At 36.9% G+C, this 23,657-nt stretch overlaps 1 protein-coding gene across 1 annotated transcript in view; it reads right to left on the reverse strand.

Moving 5' to 3' along the window:
• Positions 1–406: 406 nt before the first annotated feature.
• CARNMT1 (carnosine N-methyltransferase 1) overlaps positions 407–23,657 on the reverse strand; it is a 42,190-nt gene continuing 18,939 nt past the window's right edge. Inside the window, exons 4-8 of the mRNA XM_019966074.2 lie at positions 22,065–22,205; positions 20,923–21,101; positions 18,739–18,852; positions 3,660–3,763; positions 407–3,002 (exon numbers count right to left, since the gene is read on the reverse strand). Coding sequence (XP_019821633.2) covers positions 2,901–3,002; positions 3,660–3,763; positions 18,739–18,852; positions 20,923–21,101; positions 22,065–22,205 — 640 coding nt within the window. The 3' untranslated portion in view covers positions 407–2,900. The remainder of the gene's footprint in view (positions 3,003–3,659; positions 3,764–18,738; positions 18,853–20,922; positions 21,102–22,064; positions 22,206–23,657) is intronic.

A 23,657-nucleotide genomic window follows, 5' to 3' on the forward strand; every position in this document is an offset into this window, starting at 1 on the left:
GGAGGTATGCCTGTATAATAATATTTCACAGTACAGAGGACCTCATAAAAACCACTGAACTAGGTGGTATCAATCCTCTTTCACAGATGAGGAAACAAACTCAGAGTGCTTTGCCCAAGATCACAAATAATAATTCAGGAAAAGTAAGTGCCAGTCCAGTGCTGGACTGTTGCTGGAATTTTCTTCTACTGGTTCCTTTATAATTCTTGTTTGATTATATAACAAAACCAAAGACCAAGTTTAATTAGTACAAGGCCTAGCATACTCAGAGTTCAACTAATCATATTGACTTTCTAGAAGCATATAAAAGGCTAATCCCAGGGTCCAAATGTATTGTTCTCAATTAATTAAAATTCCCATATCTATGGTTATCCCATGTTAGATGGAAACAAGCAAGCAAATACAGTTTCATAGCAATTGTCAGATTTTAATATTCAAGAAAAATTAAGTCCATCATACACATTAAAAATATAGGAAATTTCATGCAGACATGAAGCTTCCAATTCAGCCTTTGTGGCAACTTTTAGAATGAGTTACATATAAATACAGTACATTTTACAATTCCCAAACTTAATTTTATACTGTGATTTATACAGCTTCTCTTTATATTTTACATATCTCATCTTGCTCACTTGATTAACATACCCTAGCCTGTACTGCTTCCGATTATGGAAATAAAAAAAGAAACAAAAGCAAGCAGAATGACCTATCTCCTCCCACTTTATGAAAAAAATGAAAAATCTGTGTATAGTTATTTAAGAAAAATGTTTTAAACTTTAAGGCTTACACACTTTAGTAGCTATTTCTACACATAATACAAAATTAAATCCTCCAGTGACACCTCTATTATTGATTGATACCACAATTTTCAAGTTTAGAATATATTAACTATAAAAGCTATAAGAGAAAAAAAGGGATGCAAATTTGTGTAGTATATTTTAAAAACAGCATTCATAATATGGAGGAGAAGTCAAGAAACAAATGAAATAACTGATTTCATAATTAACTAAAAGCTGTAATTTAGAAGTACAAATAACATTATTAAAGGATAAAACCTGATAGCAAAAATTTTAAGAAATGCCAACCCATTGGTGTCAACCTGTTTTGCCCTTTATGAGAAAACCAAAATCATTTGTTTTGATACAAGCTGTAAAAAAGTGAATACTTATCAGTGAATAAAAAGCATTTCTAAATTACAAACAGCATGCTTCCTTTCAATGGCTTTTTAGAAATACTTATGCTCTTTTTTAAGTTTCTTTCTTTAAAAGAAAATAAGTTCGTTTTTTTTTTCCCTTGCCATTAATTTCAAGTTCATCCATGTGGTAGGTCAGAATTCCCACTAAATGAACATCTGCCAAGTACTCAGGAACACAAAAAAAGAGAAATAGTTTTTCAGAAACATTCAGTAGATTACATACAGGTGTCTATAACTTGACAAATCAACTTAATGGAATCATTTATCACATCATGGGCATAAAGGCCCCAGGCGCTCCGGTAGTGTATGCAGAAAAGATCCTACTGGTTAGGATGTCAAATCACACCAGGACTCCCCTCACCTAACTGACAATAAAGGTGTAAAGATTTATAAATAAGTTTTCCTATGAAAACATGACATTTATGTTACCAGCACATTACTGAGATTAAGTCTATTTAATTAAAATTGCCACAGAGGTCACTTAATGTCATCACAACCATCTATGAAAATATTCAATATTACTCCCTTTTCTCCAAGAAAAGGTTAAAACACATTAAATTAGTCATCTATTTATCAAGCTACTGGAAAACAGGGTAATAAACATTAAAAAAATACAAAGGAAAACTCCCTCCAAAAAAGATCTGCTAGAGGTAGAAATTTAAAGCAGCATATACTGTTTTAGCTATAGCTATCAGGGAACAAAATGGATACTAATCTGAAATTATGCTAATGGTTGCTGCTTACAGTATTAAATACACAGACCATGGGCAGTTATTTATCCCTAAATTTCATAATGAAAATTTCTCCACATTAATACTATCATGACAGTTTTTACTAGTATATAATTGTTTTAACGGAAAAAAAAAGTGCTTGCTTTTGTAATTCAGGTAATCTAAAGTAAAGACATTATTGTAAACATCTAACTGACAAACTATTTGTTTATAGTTTGAAATCATATATTTCAAATGGGCAGATTTTATTCTTATTTTCCCAGTTTCCTAGCGGTACCTTTAATAAATACTTGTGTGCCTCACTTAGAATGCTGAGATCTCATATATTTCAGAGTGATCCATGATGAGTATGCTTTCAAAGTGTTCAACTTAGTGTGACCAAAAGACTAATTTGATCCTATAAACTCAGCATTTTGTAAAGATGAAATGTTTGATGCTAACTATAAATCCAGCTGAGCTAGAAAATAAAATAATTTGAATGATAAAAAAGGATAAATATTTTCTGTATAGATTGCTTAGGTTCAAAGTAAACAAAATCCCAATTCCAGATGTTGAAAGTGACAAAGGATCCTTAAAAAATAACAAGTACGATGCATACAAAACAACAAAAAGGGAGATTTTTATGGATTGCAATACTATAAGTTATTCATATGGCAGACTTAACGGACAGCTTCATGAAGACACTGGAAATAAAGTTTTTTCTACTGAAAGATAATTCTGGGCTTCAAGGAAAAAGTATACTTGAAGACATTTCCTCCATTTTTACTTGTGTAGTACAAATATGCATGGCATAGTATATTTCTGAAAAAGCGATAGACATATTAAGAAAATAGACACTATTTCTAAATTTTGTTAGGAATAAGAAGGCACCACTGATTTGAGGTTGTGTCCTGTCATTATGATAGTTGATTCTGAGTTGTTTATTTCAGCATTTGCTATTAAACTTTTTTCTTGATGATAATCACTTGAGACTGTTATTGTGGTTTACGGACCACAAACAAAACACATTCATAGTAGTATTTCATCATGGATAGATCATTCACAGTATATGTTGACAAGACAGATTCTTTTTCCACCTGAAATGCAAACAGTGATCATAATGATGATGAAGACAACATGCTATTTTAAACATATTCTGTGTATTATTCATTTATTACACATACATACCCTCTAAGATTGGCACTGTAAGTAATCTCAAATTACAAACAATAGGTCACACCTACAGTAAGTGGTGAAACTGGAATTCACGCTCAAGAAGTCTTAATTCCAGAGCCTGAACTCTAAACTACTATAATATACCGCTTCTTAAGAACAAACCTGTTGTTTTTTAAATGAATCAAATGCTTCTAAATAAACTAAAATAGTCGAAGTAACATGAAACTTTATAATCATATAAGGGAAGACCACACAGTACAAAAGTACATATAGTAAACTATCCCTCTTACATCTGACCTCTCATCCCATCTACCTGCGATGTGTCTACAAAGGCCAGTATTATGATAATGGTCAACTAACCCTTATTGAAAGGTGATTATACTAGGTATGACAGCTTTCCACTTACATACACATTATCCCAAATCCTTATAATTCTAAAAGCTAAGAAGTATTATTTTCACTTCATGGGTTAGAAAACAAAAGAGGTTAAGAAGTAAAGCCAGTAACTGCCATGATATCACCATTTCTGTTTGAGTGCTCTGAAAGTTAAACTTTGACAATACTCATTCCATCCTTACCTCTAACTGGAATCCATACTGCAGAACAACATTTTTTATATCCTCATAGCTTAATTCTATGGAAAGTTCATTCGCCAAATTTTCAAAGTGGTACAGCAGAGGACCTATAATTTAAAGATATTATGACACTACTTAAATATAAACATACACTACTAGCTGTTTAAACTGAACTCCCAAGTTAAGTAATAAGTTGGGCAGAGGATGAAATATAAAAAGGAGAAGTAAAGAACTGTTATATTTGCCAAAGACAAGTATCCCTAAAACTTTGCCATTTGAGTGCTGGGCCTACATTCACAGGGAGTGAGTCCCTCTGGTGTAAGAGCCTTGCACTGTGATTCTCCCCGTCATGGGCTTTATACCTATTAACTCTCTAAGTTCCTGAAGGACTGGCTGACTCACAGAATACCAGGTCCCCAAAATGCAAGGGTATACTGTAACTATAATTCCATAAGTATATGCAAAACTGCAGTTACAAACTATTTTGTGAAAACAGAGAAGGGTCTTCAAGCCAGGCTGGGCAGGAAAAGGTGTAGGGGTAAGGGGGGTTGGAGAGTTATAGGTATGGCTTCCTGGAAGGAAAAGGTGATACTAGAGCTGGTGTATTATTTTTTTTTTTTTGGCTTGTGGGATCCTAGTTCCTCAACCAGTGATCGAACCCAGGCAACCACAGTACAGATGTTCCAAGTCCTAATCACTGGACCACCTAAAGCTGGCTTTTTTAAAGCACAGTTAATATTCCAGCTCTAACACCAACTAATTCTTCCCCACCTGTAACATGACTTTAATGTGATATAACACACCATGCATACAGAAGGTGCTAGGTTAACCACAGCTATTACAACTTTTTAAAATGACATCCCCCCTTTATTATTCTCTCACTCTAGACATCCAAGGAACTGTTATCTGACTCAAACCAGATATTCCATTCTTTTAAATTTCACATTTTGCCCAATCTATCAACTTCATCCAGGTAACATTATCATTCCATAGTTATACTAAGGGACTAGACAATCTTCTCTTTACTTTCATTGGGTTAATTATAAATCCTGAGACCAACTCACCACCCCCACCCTACCTCACTCCTCTTACCATGTGTTAATAAGCACAAGAGATAAAAGCAACAAACAAGACAAAATTGCTGGTCCCAAACTGCTGAGCACTCTGTGGAACTTACTTAGGGTTAAAAGGTTTTTCTTCTTTGTTTTTTTTTTTTTACTGTACATAAACCACTAGAATAAAATAATTATAATTTATATATTAGTGTTCTTTTCAAGGAGAAGGCAATGGCACCCCACTCTAGTACTCTTGCCTGGAAAATCCCATTGATGGAGGACCCTCGTAGGCTGCAGTCCATGGGGTCACTAAGAGTCGGACATGACTGAGTGATTTCACTTTAACTTTTCACTTTCATGCATTGGAGAAGGACATGGCAACCCACTCCAGTGTTCTTGCCTGGAGAATTCCAGGGACGGGGGAGCCTGGTGGGCTGCCGTCTATGGGGTCGCACAGAGTCAGACACGACTGAAGCGACTTAGCAGTAGCAGCAGCAGTTCTTTTCAAAAGATAGTAATGACTGCCCACCAAACTACTCTATCAAAGTTAAGTTCCTGTTAAGTTTTATTAGTACTAGTAAAAATGGACAGTGCTATCATTTACTGAGCACCTGCTGTATCCAAGATCATCCCAAAGCTTTTGAAGCATTCTTTTATTAAAGAATGCAGAGCCTCACAGCCAAGTATCTCCAGTACTAAAGCCTATGCTGTTCCTCCTCTATTATTTGAAGAACCTCCAATAATACTGTTTTATTATATTTACATAAACACATTCCTATACTTCTTACAGACTCAGACCATATTTTATTTCTACTCATGTTGTGTTTCATTACAAGCTACGTGAACAAAGGAACATGTCTTATGTTTCTTTTTAATCCATTATAATGCCCAGCATAGCACTGAATATAGTTAATCATCTGTAATTTTACCACCTGAAGACAACCATTACAGTTGCTTTGTATTTTTCAGTCTCCTACTACAAATGGTACTTCAACAAACATATCTGCTTATATTTCAGAAATATATTACAAAGACATGCCTTGCAGTGGAGTTTCTAGGTCAAAGAGAGTAAATATTTTTACTAACTTGATTCAGACTGCCAAAATGCTTTCCAAAACAGACATACTACTTTTCACTCACAATTGCAATTAAGTACTTGTTTTAACACCTTACTTAACAAGGGGTGGGAATGCAATGGTACCGTCACTCTGGAAAACTGGTTGGCGGTTTGTTGTAAAGTTATACATGCATGTTCCACATATGACCCAGCAATTCCACCAGTAGGAATGAAAGCTTGTGGCTACACAAAGATTTATACATGAGGGTTTATAGCAACTTTATTCATAATCATAATAATTTGCAAACAACCCAAATGTCCATCAGCCAGCCAAAGAATAAACAGAATGTAGTATATCCATACAATGAAATACTACTCAGCAATAAAAAGAAAAAAGCCACTGGTACATGCAACAAAATGGATGAATTTCAAAAGCATTATGCTAAGTGAAGGATGCCAGATACAAAAAGCAGCTTACTCTATGATTCTATTTATATGGTTTTCTGGCAAAGGGAGAACTATAATAACATAGTTCTACCTGCCAGATACTGAAGATGAGAGAACTGACTACAAAGGTCAGAAGAGACCTTTTTCGGGCAAGTAATAGAAATGTTCCCTATCTTGATAGATGTAATGGCTGCATGATTATCCAGCTTCCAAAATACTTCAAGTTATACATTTTAAAAAAGTGAATTTATTATATGTTAACTATACCCCTCCTCAAAAAATCTAAATTATAAAGAAAAAACACACCAAGTATTTTTATTAAACTAAGTATTTGCTAATTTGGCAAGAGGAAAATGATAGGCCATGCATAATTTCATCTGCATTATCTTGAGGCTGAGCAGTTTTTCACATTTATTATGCTCATTCTTTACTATTTTTAAATTTTTATTTTTTTAATTTACTTTATGGCCATGCCACAAGTCATGCAGGATGTGAGTTCACCAACCAGGGATTGAAACTGTGCCCCCTGCAGTGGAAGAACAAAGTCTTAACCACTGGACCACCAAGGAAGTCCCCAGCTCATTCTTTAAAGGAATGTTTATCAAGCACCAAGCAAATACCTGGCACTGAATACATAAAGATGAATAAAACACTATCACAATCCTGAAGGAGTTCTTTATTTTCTCAATTCTCCTGTCTCTTCACAGTTTTTAAAATTTTTTATTGAAGGGATAATTGCTTTACAGAATTTTGCTGTTTTCTGTCAAGCCTCAACATGAAATCAGCCATAAGTATACATATGTCCCCTCCCTTTGGAAACTCCCTCCCAATCCCACCCCTCTAGGTTGATACAGAATCCCTCTTTGAGTTTCCTGAGTCATACAGCAAGTTCCCATTGGCTATCTATTTTACATACAGTAATATGTTTCCATGTTTCTCTTTCCATACATCTCACCCTCTCCTCCACTCTCCCCATGTCCATAAGTCTATTCTCTATGTCTGTTTCTCCACTGCTGCCCTGTAAATAAATTCTTCAGAACCATTTTTCTAGATTCTGTATATGTGCATTAGAATACGATATTTATCTTTCTCTTTCTGACTCACTTCACTGTTTCAGGTTCATCCACCTCATCAGAACTGACTCAAATGCGTTGTAATGGCTGAGTAATATTCCATTATGTATATGTACCACAACTTCTTTATCCATTCATCTGTCAACGGGCATCTAGGTTGCTTCCATGCTCTAGCTATTGTAAATAGTGCTGTAATGAACAATGGGATGCGTGTGTCTTTTTCAACCCTGGTTTCCTCAGGGTATATGCCTAGGAGTGGGATTGCTGGGTCATACGGTGGTTTTATTCCTAGTTTCTTAAGGAATCTCCATATTGTCTTCCATAGTGGCTGTATCAATTTACATTCCCACCAACAGTACAAGAGCATTCCCTTTTCTCCACACCCTCTCCAGCATTTATTATTTGTGGACTTTTTGATGATAGCCACTCTGACTGGTGTGAAGTGATATCTCATCGTGGTTTTGATTTGCATTTCTCTAATAATGAGCGATGTTGAGCATCTTTTCATGTGTTTGTTAGCCATCCGTATGTCTTCTTTGGAGAAATGTCTGTTTAGGTCTTTACCCCACTTTTTCACTGGGTTGTTTGTTTTCCTGGTACTGAGTTGTATGAGCTGCTTGTATGAAATTAATCCTTTGTCAGTTGTTTCATTTGCTATTATTTTCTCTCATTCCTAGGGTTGTCTTTTCACCTTGCTTATAGTTTCCTTTCCTATGCAAAATCTTTTAAGTTTAATCAGGTCCCACTTGTTTACTTTTGTTTTTATTTCCATTACCCTAGGAGGTGGGTGATAGAGGATCTAGCTTTGGATTAAAGTCATCGAGTGTTCTGCCTCTGTTTTCCTCTAAGAGTTTTATAGTTTCTGTTCTTACATTTATGTCTTTAATCCATTTTGTCTTCACTTTTTTTTAATGGCAATAACAGAAGCAAAGAAAACATTTTTCCCTTAACTGTAAGTATAATGTAAGCTCAATAACAGAAAGCTAAAATAACATGAACAACATAAAATCAAACCCATGTCTAATCCTAGTAAAGACAGATAACCACTTGAAAACTTAATGTATCTCCTTGCAGTCTTTCCTTGATGCATTAGAATGAGATATTACATGTACAGTTTTGCATCTTATAGCCCAGGGAAACAAACAACTATAAGCAAGAGCCAGCAGCAACAAGAGAAAGCAGAGGCTGACCTGCAAAGATGTGAGATATTACAATTATCATACAAAATACACTATTTTCAGAGAAGTAAAAGACCATTGAGAAAACATATGCAGAGAACAGAACCTTCTTAAATGGCATAGCTAACCAAAAACAAACAAAAAACAAAATAATAAAAATAACCTCCCCCCCACACACACACAGTCCCCACCAAATAGAAATGAAATAGATGTCAGACACAGTGAAACAAAAAAATTGTTGAATGGGAAGACAGGTCAGAATAAATTACCTAGAATGCAGGACAGACAGACCAAAACAAGAAAAAAAATAGCAAGTAAAGCAAAGTGAAAGCTTTGTTGAGAAGGTCGAGAGTACATTTGACTGCATTTCCAGAAGAAGAGAAAAAGAATGTGGGAGAGGAGGTACACAAAGAAATAATAACTGTTATTATTTATTTTGATGCTAAGGTTGTCTCATTGGCAAGTGGAGATCTGTTTTAAGCTAAGATTTTTCAGAACTGATGAAACAATTTACAGACTCAGGTGGCCCAACAAACTGTATAGTTTTTAAAAAGAACAATTTACATCTGAATGTAATATTGAGCCTGAAAAAAACTACAAAGTGAAAATCTTAAAAAACAAAACTGATTACTCAAAGAAGCAACAATTAAAATAGCTGAATTATAAACAACAAAATAGAAGCTGCTGGAATGATGTCTTAAATGTGCTGAAAGCTATATGCCAACTTTGTACTCCGTACCTAAAGCTGCTATGGAACTAGAAGTATGAGCATAAACTCACGATTTATAAACATGAACTCATGTTTATAGACATAGAAGGATACATACATATACTTATAAAAAGGCCTAGAAGCAACACCATGACAGTGGGAGAATGCAGAATTTTGTTTCTACATACCATTCCCCATTAAAAGGAGCCAGAAATCCTTGGAAAAACTGGCTGATCTCAGGCAGAAAAAGTGGAAGATGAGCCCAGAATACCTAGTTATGCCAGAAAGAAGATGCTCAGACAATGGCAGGGATATGTCAAAAGGACACAGGAGCCAGCTTGAAGGAGATTCCATTTTACTGAATCTGGGATCAGATTAGATCAGATCAGAGAAGTCGCTCAGTCGTGTCCGACTCTTTGCAACCCCATGAATGGCAGCACGCCAGGCCTCCCTGTCCATCACCAACTCCCGGAGTTCACTCAGACTCACGTCCATCGAGTCAGTGATGCCATCCAGCATCTCATTCTCTGTCATCACCTTCTCCTCCTGTCCCCAATTCCTCCCAGCATATGAGTCTTTTCCAGTGAGTCAACTCTTCACATGAGGTGGCCAAAGTACTGGAGTTTCAGCTTTAGCATCATTCCCTCCAAAGAAATCCCAGGACTGATCTCCTTCAGAATGGACTGGTTGGATCTCCTTGCAGTCCAAGGGACTCGCAAGAGTCTTCTCCAACACCACAGTTCAAAACCATCAATTCTTCAGTGCTCAGCCTTCTTCACAGTCCAACTCTCACATCCATACATGACCACAGGAAAAACCATAGCCTTGACTAGACGAACCTTTGTTGGCAAAGTAATGTCTCTGCTTTTGAATATGCTATCTAGGTTGGTCATAACATTCCTTCCAAGGAGTAACTGTCTTTTAATTTCATGGCTGCAGTCACCATCTGTAGTGATTTTGCAGCCCCCAAAAATAAAGTCTGACACTGTTTCCACTGTTTCCCCATCTATTTCCCATGAAGTGGTGGGACCGGATGCCATGATCTTCGTTTTCTGAATGTTGAGCCCTAAGCCAACTTTTTCACTCTCTTCTTTGCTCAAGAGGCTCTTTAGTTCTTCTTCACTTTCTGCCATAAGGGTGGTGTCATCTGCATATCTGAGGTTATTGATATTTCTCCCAGCAATCTTGATTCCAGCTTGTGCTTCTTCCAGTCCAGCGTTTCTCACGATGTACTCTCCATATAAGTTAAATAAACAGGGTGACAATATACAGCCTTGACGAACTCGTTTTCCTATTTGGAACCAGTCTGTTGTTCCATGTCCAGTTCTAACTGTTGCTTCCTGACCTGCATACAAATTTCTCAAGAGGCAGATCAGGTGGTCTGGTATTCTCATCTCTTTCAGAATTTTCCAGAGTTGATTGTGATCCACACAGTCAAAGGCTTTGGCATAGTCAATAAAGCAGAAATAGATGTTTTTCTGGAACTCTCTTGCTTTTTTCATGATCCAGAGGGTGTTGGCAATTTGATCTCTGGTTCCTCTGCCTTTTCTAAAACCAGCTTGAACATCAGGAAGTTCACGGTTCACATTTTGCTGAAGCCTGGCTTGGAGAATTTTGAGCATTACTTTACTAGAGTGTGACATGAGTGCAATTGTGCGGTAGTTTGAGCATTCTTTGGCATTGCCTTTCTTTGGGATTGGAATGAAAACTGACCTTTTCCAATCCTGTGGCCACTGCTGAGTTTTCCAAATTTGCTAGCATATTGAGTGCAGCACTTTCACAGCATCATCTTTCAGGATTTGGAATAGCTCCACTGGAATTCCATCACCTCCACTAGCTTTGTTCATAGTGATGCTTTCAAAGGCCCACTTGACTTCACATTCCAGGATGTCTGGCTCTAGGTCAGTGATCACACCATCGTGATCATCTGGGTCGTGAAGATCTTTTTTGTACAGTTCTTCTGTGTATTCTTGCCACCTCTTCTTAATACCTTCTGCTTCTGTTAGGTCCATACCATTTCTGTCCTTTATCTAGCTCATCTTTGCATGAAATGTTCCTTTGGTATCTCTGATTTTCTTGAAGAGATCCCTAGTCTTTCCCATTCTGTTGTTTTCCTCTATTTCTTTGCATTGATTGCTGAGGAAGGCTTTCTTATCTCTTCTTGCTATTCTTTGGAACTCTGCATTCAGATGTTTATATCTTTCCTTTTCTCCTTTGCTTTTCACTTCTCTTTTTTTCACAGCTATTTGTAAGGCCTCCCCAGACAGCCATTTTGCTTTTTTGCATTTCTTTTCTATGGGAATGGTCTTGATCCCTGTCTCCTGTACAATGTCATGAACCTCATTCCATAGTTCATCAGGCACTCTATCTATCAGATCTAGGCCCTTAAATCTATTTCTCACTTCCACTGTATAATCATAAGGGATTTGATCTAGGTCAATACTGAATGGTCTGGTGGTTTTCCCTACTTTCTTCAATTTAAGTCTGAATTTGGCAATAAGGAGTTCATGGTCTGAGCCACAGTGAGCTCCTGGTCTTGTTTTTGCTGACTGTATAGAGCTTCTCCATCTTTGGCTGCAAAGAATATAATCAATCTGATTTCAGTGTTGACCATCTGGTGATGTCCATGTATAGAGTCTTCTCTTGTGTTGTTGGAAGCGGGTGTTTGTTATGACCAGTGCATTTTCTTGGCAAAACTCTATTAGTCTTTGCCCTTCTTCATTCCATATTCCAAGGCCAAATTTGCCTGTTCCTCCAGGTGTTTCTTGACTTCCTACTTTTGCATTCCAGTCCCCTATAATGAAAGGGACATCTTTTTTGGGTGTTAGTTCTAAAAGGTCTTGTAGGTCTTCACAGAACCGTTCAACTTCAGCTTCTTCAGTGTTACTGGTTGGGGCATAGACTTGGATTACTGTGATATTAAATGGTTTGCCTTGGAAATAAACAGAGATCATTCTGTAGTTTTTGAGATTGCATCCAAGTACTGCATTTCAGACTCTTTTGTTGACCATGATGGCCACTGCATTTCTTCTGAGGGATTCCTGCCCGCAGTAGTAGATATAATAGTCATCTGAGTTAAATTTACCCATTCCAGTCCATTTCAGTTCGCTGATTCCTAGAATGTCGACATTCACTCTTGCCATCTCTTGTTTGACCACTTCCAATTTGCCTTGATTCATGGACCTGACATTCCAGGTTCCTAATGCAATATTGCTCTTTACAGCATTGGACCTTGCTTCTATCACCAGTCACAATCACAGCTGGGTATTGTTTTTGCTTTGGCTCTATCCCTTCATTCTTTCTGGAGTTAGTTCTCCATTGATCTCCAGTAGCATATTGGGCACCTACTGACCTGGGGAGTTCTTCTTTCAGTATCCTATCATTTTGCCTTTTCATACTGTTCATGGGGTTCTCAAGGCAAGAATACTGAAGTGGTTTGCCATTCCCTTCTCCAGTGGACCACATTCTGTCAGATAAGTTGATTTAAATCATTTATATCCTTAAGTTTCTAAAAGTTCCAGTTAAGAGACAGTGATTATTAGACTAGATGAAGTGGAAGTCATTCAGATGTGTAAAACTCTTTGTGACCCCATGGACTATACAGTCCATGGAATTTTCCAGGTCCGAATACTGGAGTGGGTAGCCGTTCCCTTCTCCAGGGGATCTTCCCAATCCAGGGATTGAACCCAGGTCTCCCTCATTGCAGGTGGATTCTTTACCAGCTGATCCACCAGGGAAGCAAAATTTAACTATATGCTGTATATAAGAGATACGTCTAAAACAAAAAGATACAGAAAAGATTTAAGAGAAAAAGATCCAACATACAATTATTAAAAGCTCAGTAACTGTATTAATATGTCCACTTAAAGAAACATGGCTTACATCCATGCAAAACAGACAGCCAGTACCCAAACCCCAGGAAAAAGCTTTGTAGGCAGGGTAGGGAGGTGTTGTGGGTAGAAATACGGTAACTGGTGGTCACTGTCCAATCATTTTCCAATGCAGACTTTTAATTGATCCTCTTCTTTTCTGTCCTATATTTCATCCTCACTCTTTATTAGCCCATGCTTTCATAAATTCTGCTCCTTTTCCATTCACTTTTTCCAGTGAATTAAACTTCTGGTCTCCTGGCTGAGCATGGTCTGGAAATGTACATAAGGTGGGTGTCTTGGAAGAGGTCAGCTATTCCCTACATATAGACTTTCAATTTATGTTTGTTTCATTTGGTGCCTCATTTTCTATGGTTATTCCAGGTCAACTGGCTGTATTCACATTGGTTTCTTTGCAAAACTTATCCATCTACCCTATCTTCTGAAATACTGTTACATTCTTTTGTCCCCTGATGACATCCTTCCATTCTTTATCCATGTTTATAACTTTTTATGAACTGTTAACATGATCTCAATGAGGAACTAATATATGTGTCCAAGTGTCCAATCATCTACCTTTTATAGGCAATCTCTCATGTTTTTAAAAATTCTGTAGCTTTATAGTGCTTTAAACTCTAATAGGCTCCATTTCTCATTACACATTACAAAGATCTCCTTTGGTACTTTAACTTGCTAATTCTTCCAGATGAAGGTAGATTCACTTTGATAACTGCCTGCCTTCCACTATCCAACTATGTATCAGGGCATGAGTGTACACACACAGACACATAGACACAAACACTTCTGCACCCCCACTTTTTAAATTACATATAGATGCATTTAAGGGGTACTAGTCACCACGAAAAACCGAAAAACAGGATGCATAGGCATTTTTTCTGCATTTTGCAAAATCAGAGCCTTTCCCAAAGGATATGTGCATACATAACAGTTCCCTTGAAAAGCTCACTAGTTTTCCCAAACCTGGAAAACATAGTGAGTACCTTAAATACCCCTCAGAGCATTTTATAAGTTAATAATATTCCCAACTCTAATTTCATACACTGTGGCAAATTTTTCATTATAACTTCAAATATAACTTTTTAGTATTCCAGAATGGCTAGTGGGCATATTTCTCATTACATATGAATATACTGACATTCTGGTCTATATAAGCATCAGTTTAGTTCAGTTGCTCAGTCACGTCCGACTCTTTGCGACCCCATGAACTGCAGCACGCCAGGCCTCCCTGTCCATCACCAACTCCCAGAGTTTACACAAACTCATGTCCATTGAGTTGGTGATGCCATCCAACCATCTCATCTTCTGTCGTCCCCTTCTCCTCCTGCCCCCAATCCATCCCAGCATCAGGGTCTTTCAAATGAGTCAGTTCTTTGCATTAGGTGGCCGAAGTATTGGAGTTTCAGCTTCAGCCCTTCCAATGAATATTCAGGACTGATTTCCTTTAGGATGGACTGGTTGGATCTCCTTGCAGTCCAAGGGACTCTCAAGAGTCTTCTCCAACACCACAGTTCAAAAGCATCAATTCTTTGGCATTCAGCTTTCTTTGTAATCCAACTCTCACATCCATACATGACTACTGGGAAAACCATAGCCTTGACTAGATGGACCTTTGTTGGCAAAGTAATGTCTCTGCTTTTTAATATGCTGTCTAGGTCGGTCATAACTTTCCTTCCAAGGAGTAAGCATCTTTTTATTTCATGGCTGCAGTCACCATCTGCAGTGATTTTGGAGCCCACAAAAATAAAGTCTGTCACTGTTTCCACATCTATTTCCCATGACGTGATGGGACTAGGTGCCATGATCTTAGTTTTCTGAATGTTGAGCTTTAAGCCAACTTTTTCACTCTCTTCTTTCACTTTCATCAAGAGGCTCTTTAGTTCTTCTTCACTTTCTGCCGTAAAGGTGGTGTCATCTGCATAAGTTAGACTGAAATTGTCCCCAAGGGGCTAGGGACACATTCTCAGTTTACAGATGAAACTAATTTTCCAAGTCTACATAACTGAAGCCCAAACCACAGGAATGTTATGAATTTACCAATGTAAATGCCATTTTATCATCATGTCTCTTAGCAGCCAGTCAATCAATCTTCTGTGGCATCTTAAAATTGCTTTGATCCTTATTTCAAATTCTAAAACAATGCATCCATTCATATACATAACAGTTAACTCCAAGTGAGGAAGAAGCACTAGATTCCTACCCTTGTGAAACTCAGAAACTAGTAGGGGAAACAAAATGATGAGTGACTACACCACAATGCATTAAATGCTGACAGACTTGTGAGAGTATAAAAGAGAAATAAGATAATATTTAACCCAATCTGAAAGGATCTCCTGAGCAGAGTGTTAAAGAGCACACATAGGGAAGAGCCAAATGAAAATTGAGAGGAAAGAGAAAGGGCTTTCTAGGTCAGAAGACTAGTACCTGAGTTCAGGACAAGGAAGGACAGTCAAAACAAAACAAAAAATGAAGCTGAGACACAAGACAGAAGAGAGATCACAAAAGGCACTGTATACATCCAGAAGGGTTTAGGTTACCAACAAAGCTAGACTTTTATGCTGGAGAGATCTGATAAGAATAGATTTGCACACTGGGAAGATCACTTTGGTGGTAAATGGAGAAGTAAAAGGAGTGTAAAACATTGACGGTAACTTACAAGTACAGTGGTTGAGAAACCCTGGGTTAAAAAGAGATACAAGAGCTATTAAGGAGTTTTAGGAGGTAAAACTTATAGACTGACTAGATGCAGATGGAGAAGAAGAGAGGTTAAAGGCCTACACCAGTTTTCTGGTTGGGGAAATCTGAGTAGATGATGGAACAGAAAAGGCAAGGGGGAAGCATGGGCATCATTTCCTCCAGACACATGCATTAGGAAGCATCTGTGGTACATCCAAGTTGGACACACTGGCTTGGAGCATAAGAGAAACTCCCTGGTAAGAAGAGTGGAAGCCCTCTTCTTAACTGATATCCTGTTAACAAACATGCTGAATTAACTGTGATGCCAATGACAGACCACAGGCCACACCTCAGCACATCTACTCTTATCAAACAGTATACTTACCAAGGGCCACATGTATTTCCTCCAGGCAGTTGTAACTGTTGTTATTATATAACTTAATAAAATATTAATAAACCAATAAATGTTCAAAAAGAAAAGTTGTTTCTATGAAAGTTAAGTCAAATGCTCTGGAAATACACAAAACCTTATATAACAAAATAACTGGTATGAAAAATTTTAGACACATAAACACACAGTCAGAATAAAGGTAAGTTATAGACTGACCCAGTGCAAGCCTGCAGAGGTAGCTGATTAGGCAGTCAAGGGGTTGGATCTGGACTGTCAGCCCATCTGCCATATATAAACGCCACAACTTTTCTGCTAGTTACTGAACCCAAGATTCAGTTTCTTCAACTATACAGTAAACTCCACTTCAACATATGGTTGTTCTGAGACTACATAGGTATTTTTTAAGTGGCCAACATTATGCCTAACAACAAGGAAACAAATACCCAGTTGGTAATGCTATCTTTCAGTCATTCCTTCAGTAAAGGAGTACTTTTCTTTTAAGGAAGACTCAAAGTTTGAGATAATTGCTTCATATCATGGCTATATATTACACTGCTCTCATCTGTCTTATGGACTTCTAAAAAGAAGTTTGGAAAAGACCTACTATGACCTGGAGGCTTAGACCTACTGACTACATCTCTGGTAAGCTGAATCATTAAAGAGAGCAAGTAACAGAACCTACCAACAGAACTACACCAATACTGAAGACCAAGGACTCAATATTTACTTGACTTTTACGTATATAGTCTTTCTTAATAAAGATTATCTATCTTACTAAAAAAGAAAAGTATGTTTACCTTGATTATCATTACTTCCCCTTTATTTTAAAGGAACAGGATAAAATGTGCAATTTCCCTTAGGCTCCAGATGGAAAGGACCACGTCATACTCATCATTTGATTTCTAGCAACCAGCAATAGGATGCAGTAAAAAGGTTTTTGCATAAATGAAATTATATTTCTACTCTTTCTTAAATTCAAAGGAGATACGTAAGTTATCATACCTACTCTTTCCCCATACATATATATACTGGGGAGGAGGATTTCATGGGAGAGATTAAGTGCTTCCCCTCAAATGTTTCATTACAGAAATTTTAAAAGACCACTCTCTCCTGAACAGAAGTGCTGTTTCTCCATGGAGTGGAGAATTGGGAAGATGAGGGAATGATTATCATTGAATTAATAATTAGTACCTCTTTGGGCTTCCCTTGAAGCTCAGTCAGTAAAGAATCTGCCTGCAATGCATGAGACCTGGGTTTGATTCCTGAGTAAGGAAGATCCCCTGGAGAAGGAAATGGCAACCCACTCTAGTATTTTTGCCTGGAGAATCCCATGGACAGAGGAGCCTGGTGGGCTACAGTCCATGGGGTTGCAAGAGTTGGACACGACTTAGTAACTAAACCACCACCACCTCTTTGAAATTATGGCTGCTATGAGACTGACCTAGTATGAATATACAACTTTTGGGGGTTCCACTGCTTTTGGAGGGACTAGCTATGATTGGAGGAACTGCACCACCAACTAGAATGCAATCTAAAGGAAACTATGGAGGTTTTAAAACATGTACAACATTGAAAGAGAGTTCCCTTTTCTCCACACCTTTTCCAGCATTTATTGTTTGTAGATATTTTGGTGATGGCCATTCTGACCAGTGTGAAGTGATACTTCATTGTAGTTTTGATTTGCATTTCTAATAATGAGTGATGTTGAGCATCTTTTAATGTGTTTATTAGCCATCTGTCTTTGGAGAAATGTCTGCACTGTTGGTGGGAATGTAAATTGATATGGCTATTATAGAGAACCGTATGGAGATTCCTTAAAAAAGCGAGGAATAAAAATATCATACAATGCAACAATCCCACTATGGTTCCAAAACCATAACTGGAAAAGACACATGTACCCCTATGTTCACTGCAGCACTATTTATAAGAGCTAGGATATGGAGGCAACCTAGATGTCCACTGACAGATGAATGGATAAAGAAGATGTGGTACATACAGAATAGAATATTACTCAGCCGTAAAAAAACGCATTGAGTAAATTCTGATGAAGTAAATGAACCCAGTGGCTGTTATACCGAGTCAAGTAAGTCAGAAAGAGGAAAACAAATATTGTATATTAACACATGTATATGGAGTCTGGAAAGATAGTACTGATGGAACCTATTTGCAGGGCCGCAGTGGACAGACTTGGTGAGCAGACTTGTGGACACAGTGGAGGAGGGAGAGGGTGGGACGAATTAAGAGTAGCGTGGAAAAATACACATTGCCACATGTAAAATGGGTAGCCGATGACAATTTGCTGTATGATGAAGGGAGCTCAAACTTGGTGCTCTGTGACAACACAGAGGGGTAGAATGGGTGGGAGATGGAAGAGAGGTTCAGGAAGAAGGGGACATATGTGACATGTTTCATGTTGATGTATGGCAGAAACCAACACGATATTATACAGCAATTATCCTCCGATTAAAAATATATTATTTAAAAAACCAAACGTATCACATAATGGCAACTTTTGTGAATATTTAGTACTGTGTGTGAAGTTACCAATGCAGAACAGCTATAAGTATTCAGATTAATGTACAGGTTCTAATAAATACTGAGGAACTTACCTAGATTTATCCAAATTCCACCTGGCTTGAGTATTTTCCATATTGTATCAATATAATCAATTACATTGTGAGCTGTGTCTATGAAGAAACAGGTAGCAATACAGTCCCAGGTATCTATTTAAGGAAAATCAAATTACTACATGTCACTACATGTTTTGCCTTTTCATGAATTCTATAAATGAACCAGCTACCTCTTTACAGATACGAATATTTAACTACAGAGGTATAGAAGCTAAACTCTTCCAATCAAATACTATAATCTAGCCAACCAAATAAATCATTTACAAAATATGCCATCATTCATAAAAGCTTTTATTGCTAATTTGATAATGTAACCAATTTGGAAATCATTTTTGATAACCTATATCACTATATCTGCACCAAATAATATTTATGAGTTTTGTTTATAATCTTTTCAATTTTTAGCTTTATTTAAATCAGTTATGATGACTCTAATAAAAATTTTAACAATTAAAAATTTTTTAAAATTTAAAAATAAAATCAGTTGCAATGAAATTAACAATCATTTTAAGTTGTGATTTAAACCAGTGTTAACTACCAATTCTGGAAGGTTTCAGAAAAGACTGAATGCATCTGCTGCCAACTGAGAAATGAATGGTATCAAAATACATAAGCATCCACCAGTACTTGGGGGAACTGCCAGTTAAAAAGAGGGATGGGACAGTCAGCAGCAGAGGGTGAAAAGCCAACAGAGAACAGTTTGGCTTCTGGAGGCCGTGGCTTGGCACAGAGACAGAAGAGACTGCACTGAAAGTGGCTGTCTGTACAGGTAAGGCACTTCATCCAACCATGATCACCTTCCCCATCTCCTCTTTCAAACTGTGCTCCAGAAGAAAGTCATTTTTACATGCCAAAGCAATGTTTTTCATTATTTCACTTCTATTTTGAGACCCTGCTCCCTGACTTATCCTAACACCATCTCTCTCCTTGTACCTTCAATGCAGGATCTCCCAGTGTCAGCATTCAGGGAAAAACAATAACTTCACTACCTTGTTACTCTCCTGCTCTAATCTCTCCAAGGCCTCCCATTCCTCTTCGAGTACAATTTGAAGTCTTAGCTATGGCCTACAAGTCTGTCTCACCAAACCCTCTAACCTCATCTCCCATCACCCGCCCACTGCTCACCATATCCCAGCCAAACTGATCCTCTAGCTCTTCTTGAGCAGAACAAGTGTCCTTCACACCCCAGAATCTTCCTTCCTTTGCCATTTCCTTTGTCTGCAACACTTTTCCCCCATATATCTGAATGACTTGCCTCTTCAGTGTTATGAGGTTCTCTGCTCAATATTTAAGTTTCCCCCTTAGAAAGACCTTCCTGGTAATTCCATATAAAACAGCAGACCCTCCTCAGTCAATCATTATCCCCTTTACCTGCCTTATTTTCCTTCCTCACAATAGTAATTTGTTATTGCCTCGCTCAAAACTAGAATATGGGTTCCCTATGAGTAGGAACTTTGTTTTGTTCATTGCTGTCTCCGCAGGACCTGGAATATACCTCCTATTTAACAGGTGCTCAACAAATACCTGTTAAACAAACAAACTTGCTGACCCCTCAGCCTTCTTTTTTTCTTTTTATTGCCAAGTCTCTCTTCTCTTTCCCCATTATCATCTCCCTTTCTCTAATGACTAGCTCAAGTTTCTTCTACATTTTGCCAGGCTGAAGTCCAAACTTCATAGATTATAAAAGGCCTCCACAATCTGGAACCAACCTACTTCTCTAGCCTCATCATCCATTAAATCCCCCATAGTCCTTTTTCCTTGCAGCCAGGCTGTTCTACCATCCCTGGTTACCTTACTCATTCATATCGTTGTACCTCTGAACGCCATTCCTCCCTATTTAAGTCACTGTCTCCACAACAGCTCACTTGTCATACTAACCTACTTTCATTTTTACTATATTCATTACTCAACCTTTGTTTACATGTTGTCTTATATTAATAGACCCAACAGATTATAAATTTCTAAACTGCAGATCCCGTATTTCTTTATAGTTTCCATGACTGTCTTATACATAACTCTGAAAACATTCTATTGATAAACTGTCACTGAAGTATACCTTAAATGCTACCATCAAAATGAATGACAACTTTGGCTCAGTAAAAAATTAGCTCATTAAATTTAGAATAAAGGATGTGATTTTTAAAATGCTTGCTTTGGACTTACTGCATTCTGAATATATCTCCTGAAAATCTCCTGCTGTCATAGAAAAGTTAGAACCAGGAGGAAGACTGTGGGGGTCAACATCAGGGAAAAAGATGGGTCGAATCTGATCAGCTGACCTTCGGTTATTGCTAAACTGATGAATCCAGGGATAAAGCTTATATTTATTAATTTCAGAACATCTGTAAAATATGAGCATAAAATTCAGTGTTAAGTAAATATTTTACCAAGAAAATCTACTTTAAATACCAAAATTTATAATCTGATTGAGGATTTACTTATATAATTAAATACTTAAAAGTGTTACCACTATACCCAATTATCTGGAACTCCACATATGCATGTAGATGAGTAACCAATCATGGATTAAAAGACAGAAACAAAATTAAGGTAAATTCAGATATATAAATGTGCTGTTCATTCAAATTTTTAAACATATACTGCCAAAACTCGAGCCCAAGTAAAAAACAGTCTAAGTATTTTCTTTCAAAAAATGGTATGAGTTTTGTTACCTAATTATTTTAATTTTTTTTGTAACACTCTCCTTTTTACCTTTTCCCTATCTCCTAACTCACACTGCTACCAAGACAAGACAACATATTGTTTAAACAAGGCAGCTATTTATTTTTTCTCTAACACACCTCTTCTGGATTTAAAGACTCTTTTCCACTACTTTATAAATAAGGCCACAGAAGTTCTGAGAAATCTTTCCAACTCAGTTATGTGGAGTCATTTCATGTGAATGATTTTATGAGAATTTAAGTAAAAAAAAAATGTCATTACTACATTAAAATCTTATTCCACTAAAGAAACAAAGGGGTGAAGAAGTTTAAGGAACAATAAGAAAATACTCCATCCTGAACAATACTTAGCCCTAAATTCTGCAGAGAAATCATTTCAGTGTCATGAATACCCAAGCACTTTTTAAAACATCCCTTACCCATCTTGTTCAACATTCTGTTAACTAGGCAACTAATTAAAGTAGTAACTGTATAAGCAATTTAATTTTAATACAAGAAACACTTATGATATATACCATAATTAAACACTATGCACTTCTCTTCAAATTCAGAATTTTTCAAAAATAGGATAAGTCAATCCGATTCTGAGCAATTACTGTTTCTAGCAAAAAGTAAATTAAATACCTGTTGAGTACAAAGTTGGAAGAAAAAAGCATAAAAAAACTCCATTCATTTCCTTGACAAGCATAACCTAGCATAGCTATTTCCCAGGCCAGTCTTCCTAGTCCAGCACCAGGTACCAGAATATTTACTTTAGAAGGATCCCTGAAATGAAATAAGGCAATTATGTCCAAACTCCTCAAAGGAAAGGGGAGAAAGAAAAAAAAGACAAAATCCATATTAACAATTAAAAACTTAAGATATTTAATAAGAATAAACTCACTCAATGCTCTGACTTCTTAAATTTGAGAAATACTTCTAAATATCAATGAGAAATAAGCATATAGGGAATTATCAAATGTTAGCAGACTAGGGTTTTATCCCCAAAGTATTATTTTTCAGAAGATAAACTGCCTTCTATCTAAGACTTATGAAGATACTCCTAGCTATCACCTGTCTTGGAAAGACAAATCATTCCAAAGGAATCTCTGTACATACAAAGAAACCAAACACAATTATTTCAGCACATGAAACAGTAAAAACAAAACTTTATTTCTAAATTCTGTTTCTAATACAATGGTTTATATAGCCAAATCAAGTACAACCAGATTTTAATGTGTCAGGTCTCTCTTTAAAATCTGATATATTTCAGTTGGCAAAAGAATTTGGAGCTGGGATATTCTTATAAGGAAGAGAGGCAAGTGCTTTCTAATTGAGCATTGCTGTTGTTGTGGTTAAGTTGCTCAGTTCTGTCCAACTCTCTGCAAGCCCATGGACTGCAGCCCGCCAGGCTCCTCTGTCCATGGGATTTCCCAGGCAAGAATACTGGAGTGGGTTGCCATTTCCTTCTTCACTAATTGAACATATATAATGGCCAACATATTACACCATGCCATAGGTTTGCAACCAAACTGTTCTCCACTTATTACCATTACCTTACCATCACAAATTTCCTTTGCTATTATATCTGCCATTGTACTTTCAGATCACTAAAAATCCTTAGCAAAGCAAAGACCTTTCAGGACTTCTGGCTCAATATAATCTTAAGGAAACTAAAATGGTATTCTTGTGGAAAACCAAAGAAAAAAGTATATAATCAGCTGTTATCACGTCAACTAAAAAGGAATTTCACTATTGCCTGTATTCCCCAAATTTAGCTCATAAAACAAATCCAATTTCCAAATCTACTCCCATGAACACTTCTTTATCTTTAAAGTGTATGGTCTTTAAGTTTGAAGTGCTCCAAACAGCAATAGGACTTTTTACTAGTAGCTCATATGATAACCTTTAGCATTCCCCACTCTGAAAACAAACAGAACTATGGGGCTTTTGAAAATTCAGTCTACAAATACAGTAACAGGAGGATTTGTACAGGGTCCTTCAATCTTAGATATATATGGAACATATATTTGTATAAAAACCTCAGCGAAGTCTATTTAGCCTGTTTCACTGCTAAATTTTATATATACAATAAGGCATACACTGAAATTTGTTAAAAAATGACTTCTGACAAATAGGCTTATTGTGATTTGTAAGATATTCTTTAATACTTGACATGGCCAAACTAAAACCAAGGTGCCGTATAAAAGTTTTCACTAAAATAGAATGTTGCCTTTA

Source organism: Bos indicus, chromosome 8, assembly GCF_029378745.1.
Source record: "Bos indicus isolate NIAB-ARS_2022 breed Sahiwal x Tharparkar chromosome 8, NIAB-ARS_B.indTharparkar_mat_pri_1.0, whole genome shotgun sequence".
In the NCBI taxonomy this organism is placed as follows: domain Eukaryota; kingdom Metazoa; phylum Chordata; class Mammalia; order Artiodactyla; family Bovidae; genus Bos; species Bos indicus.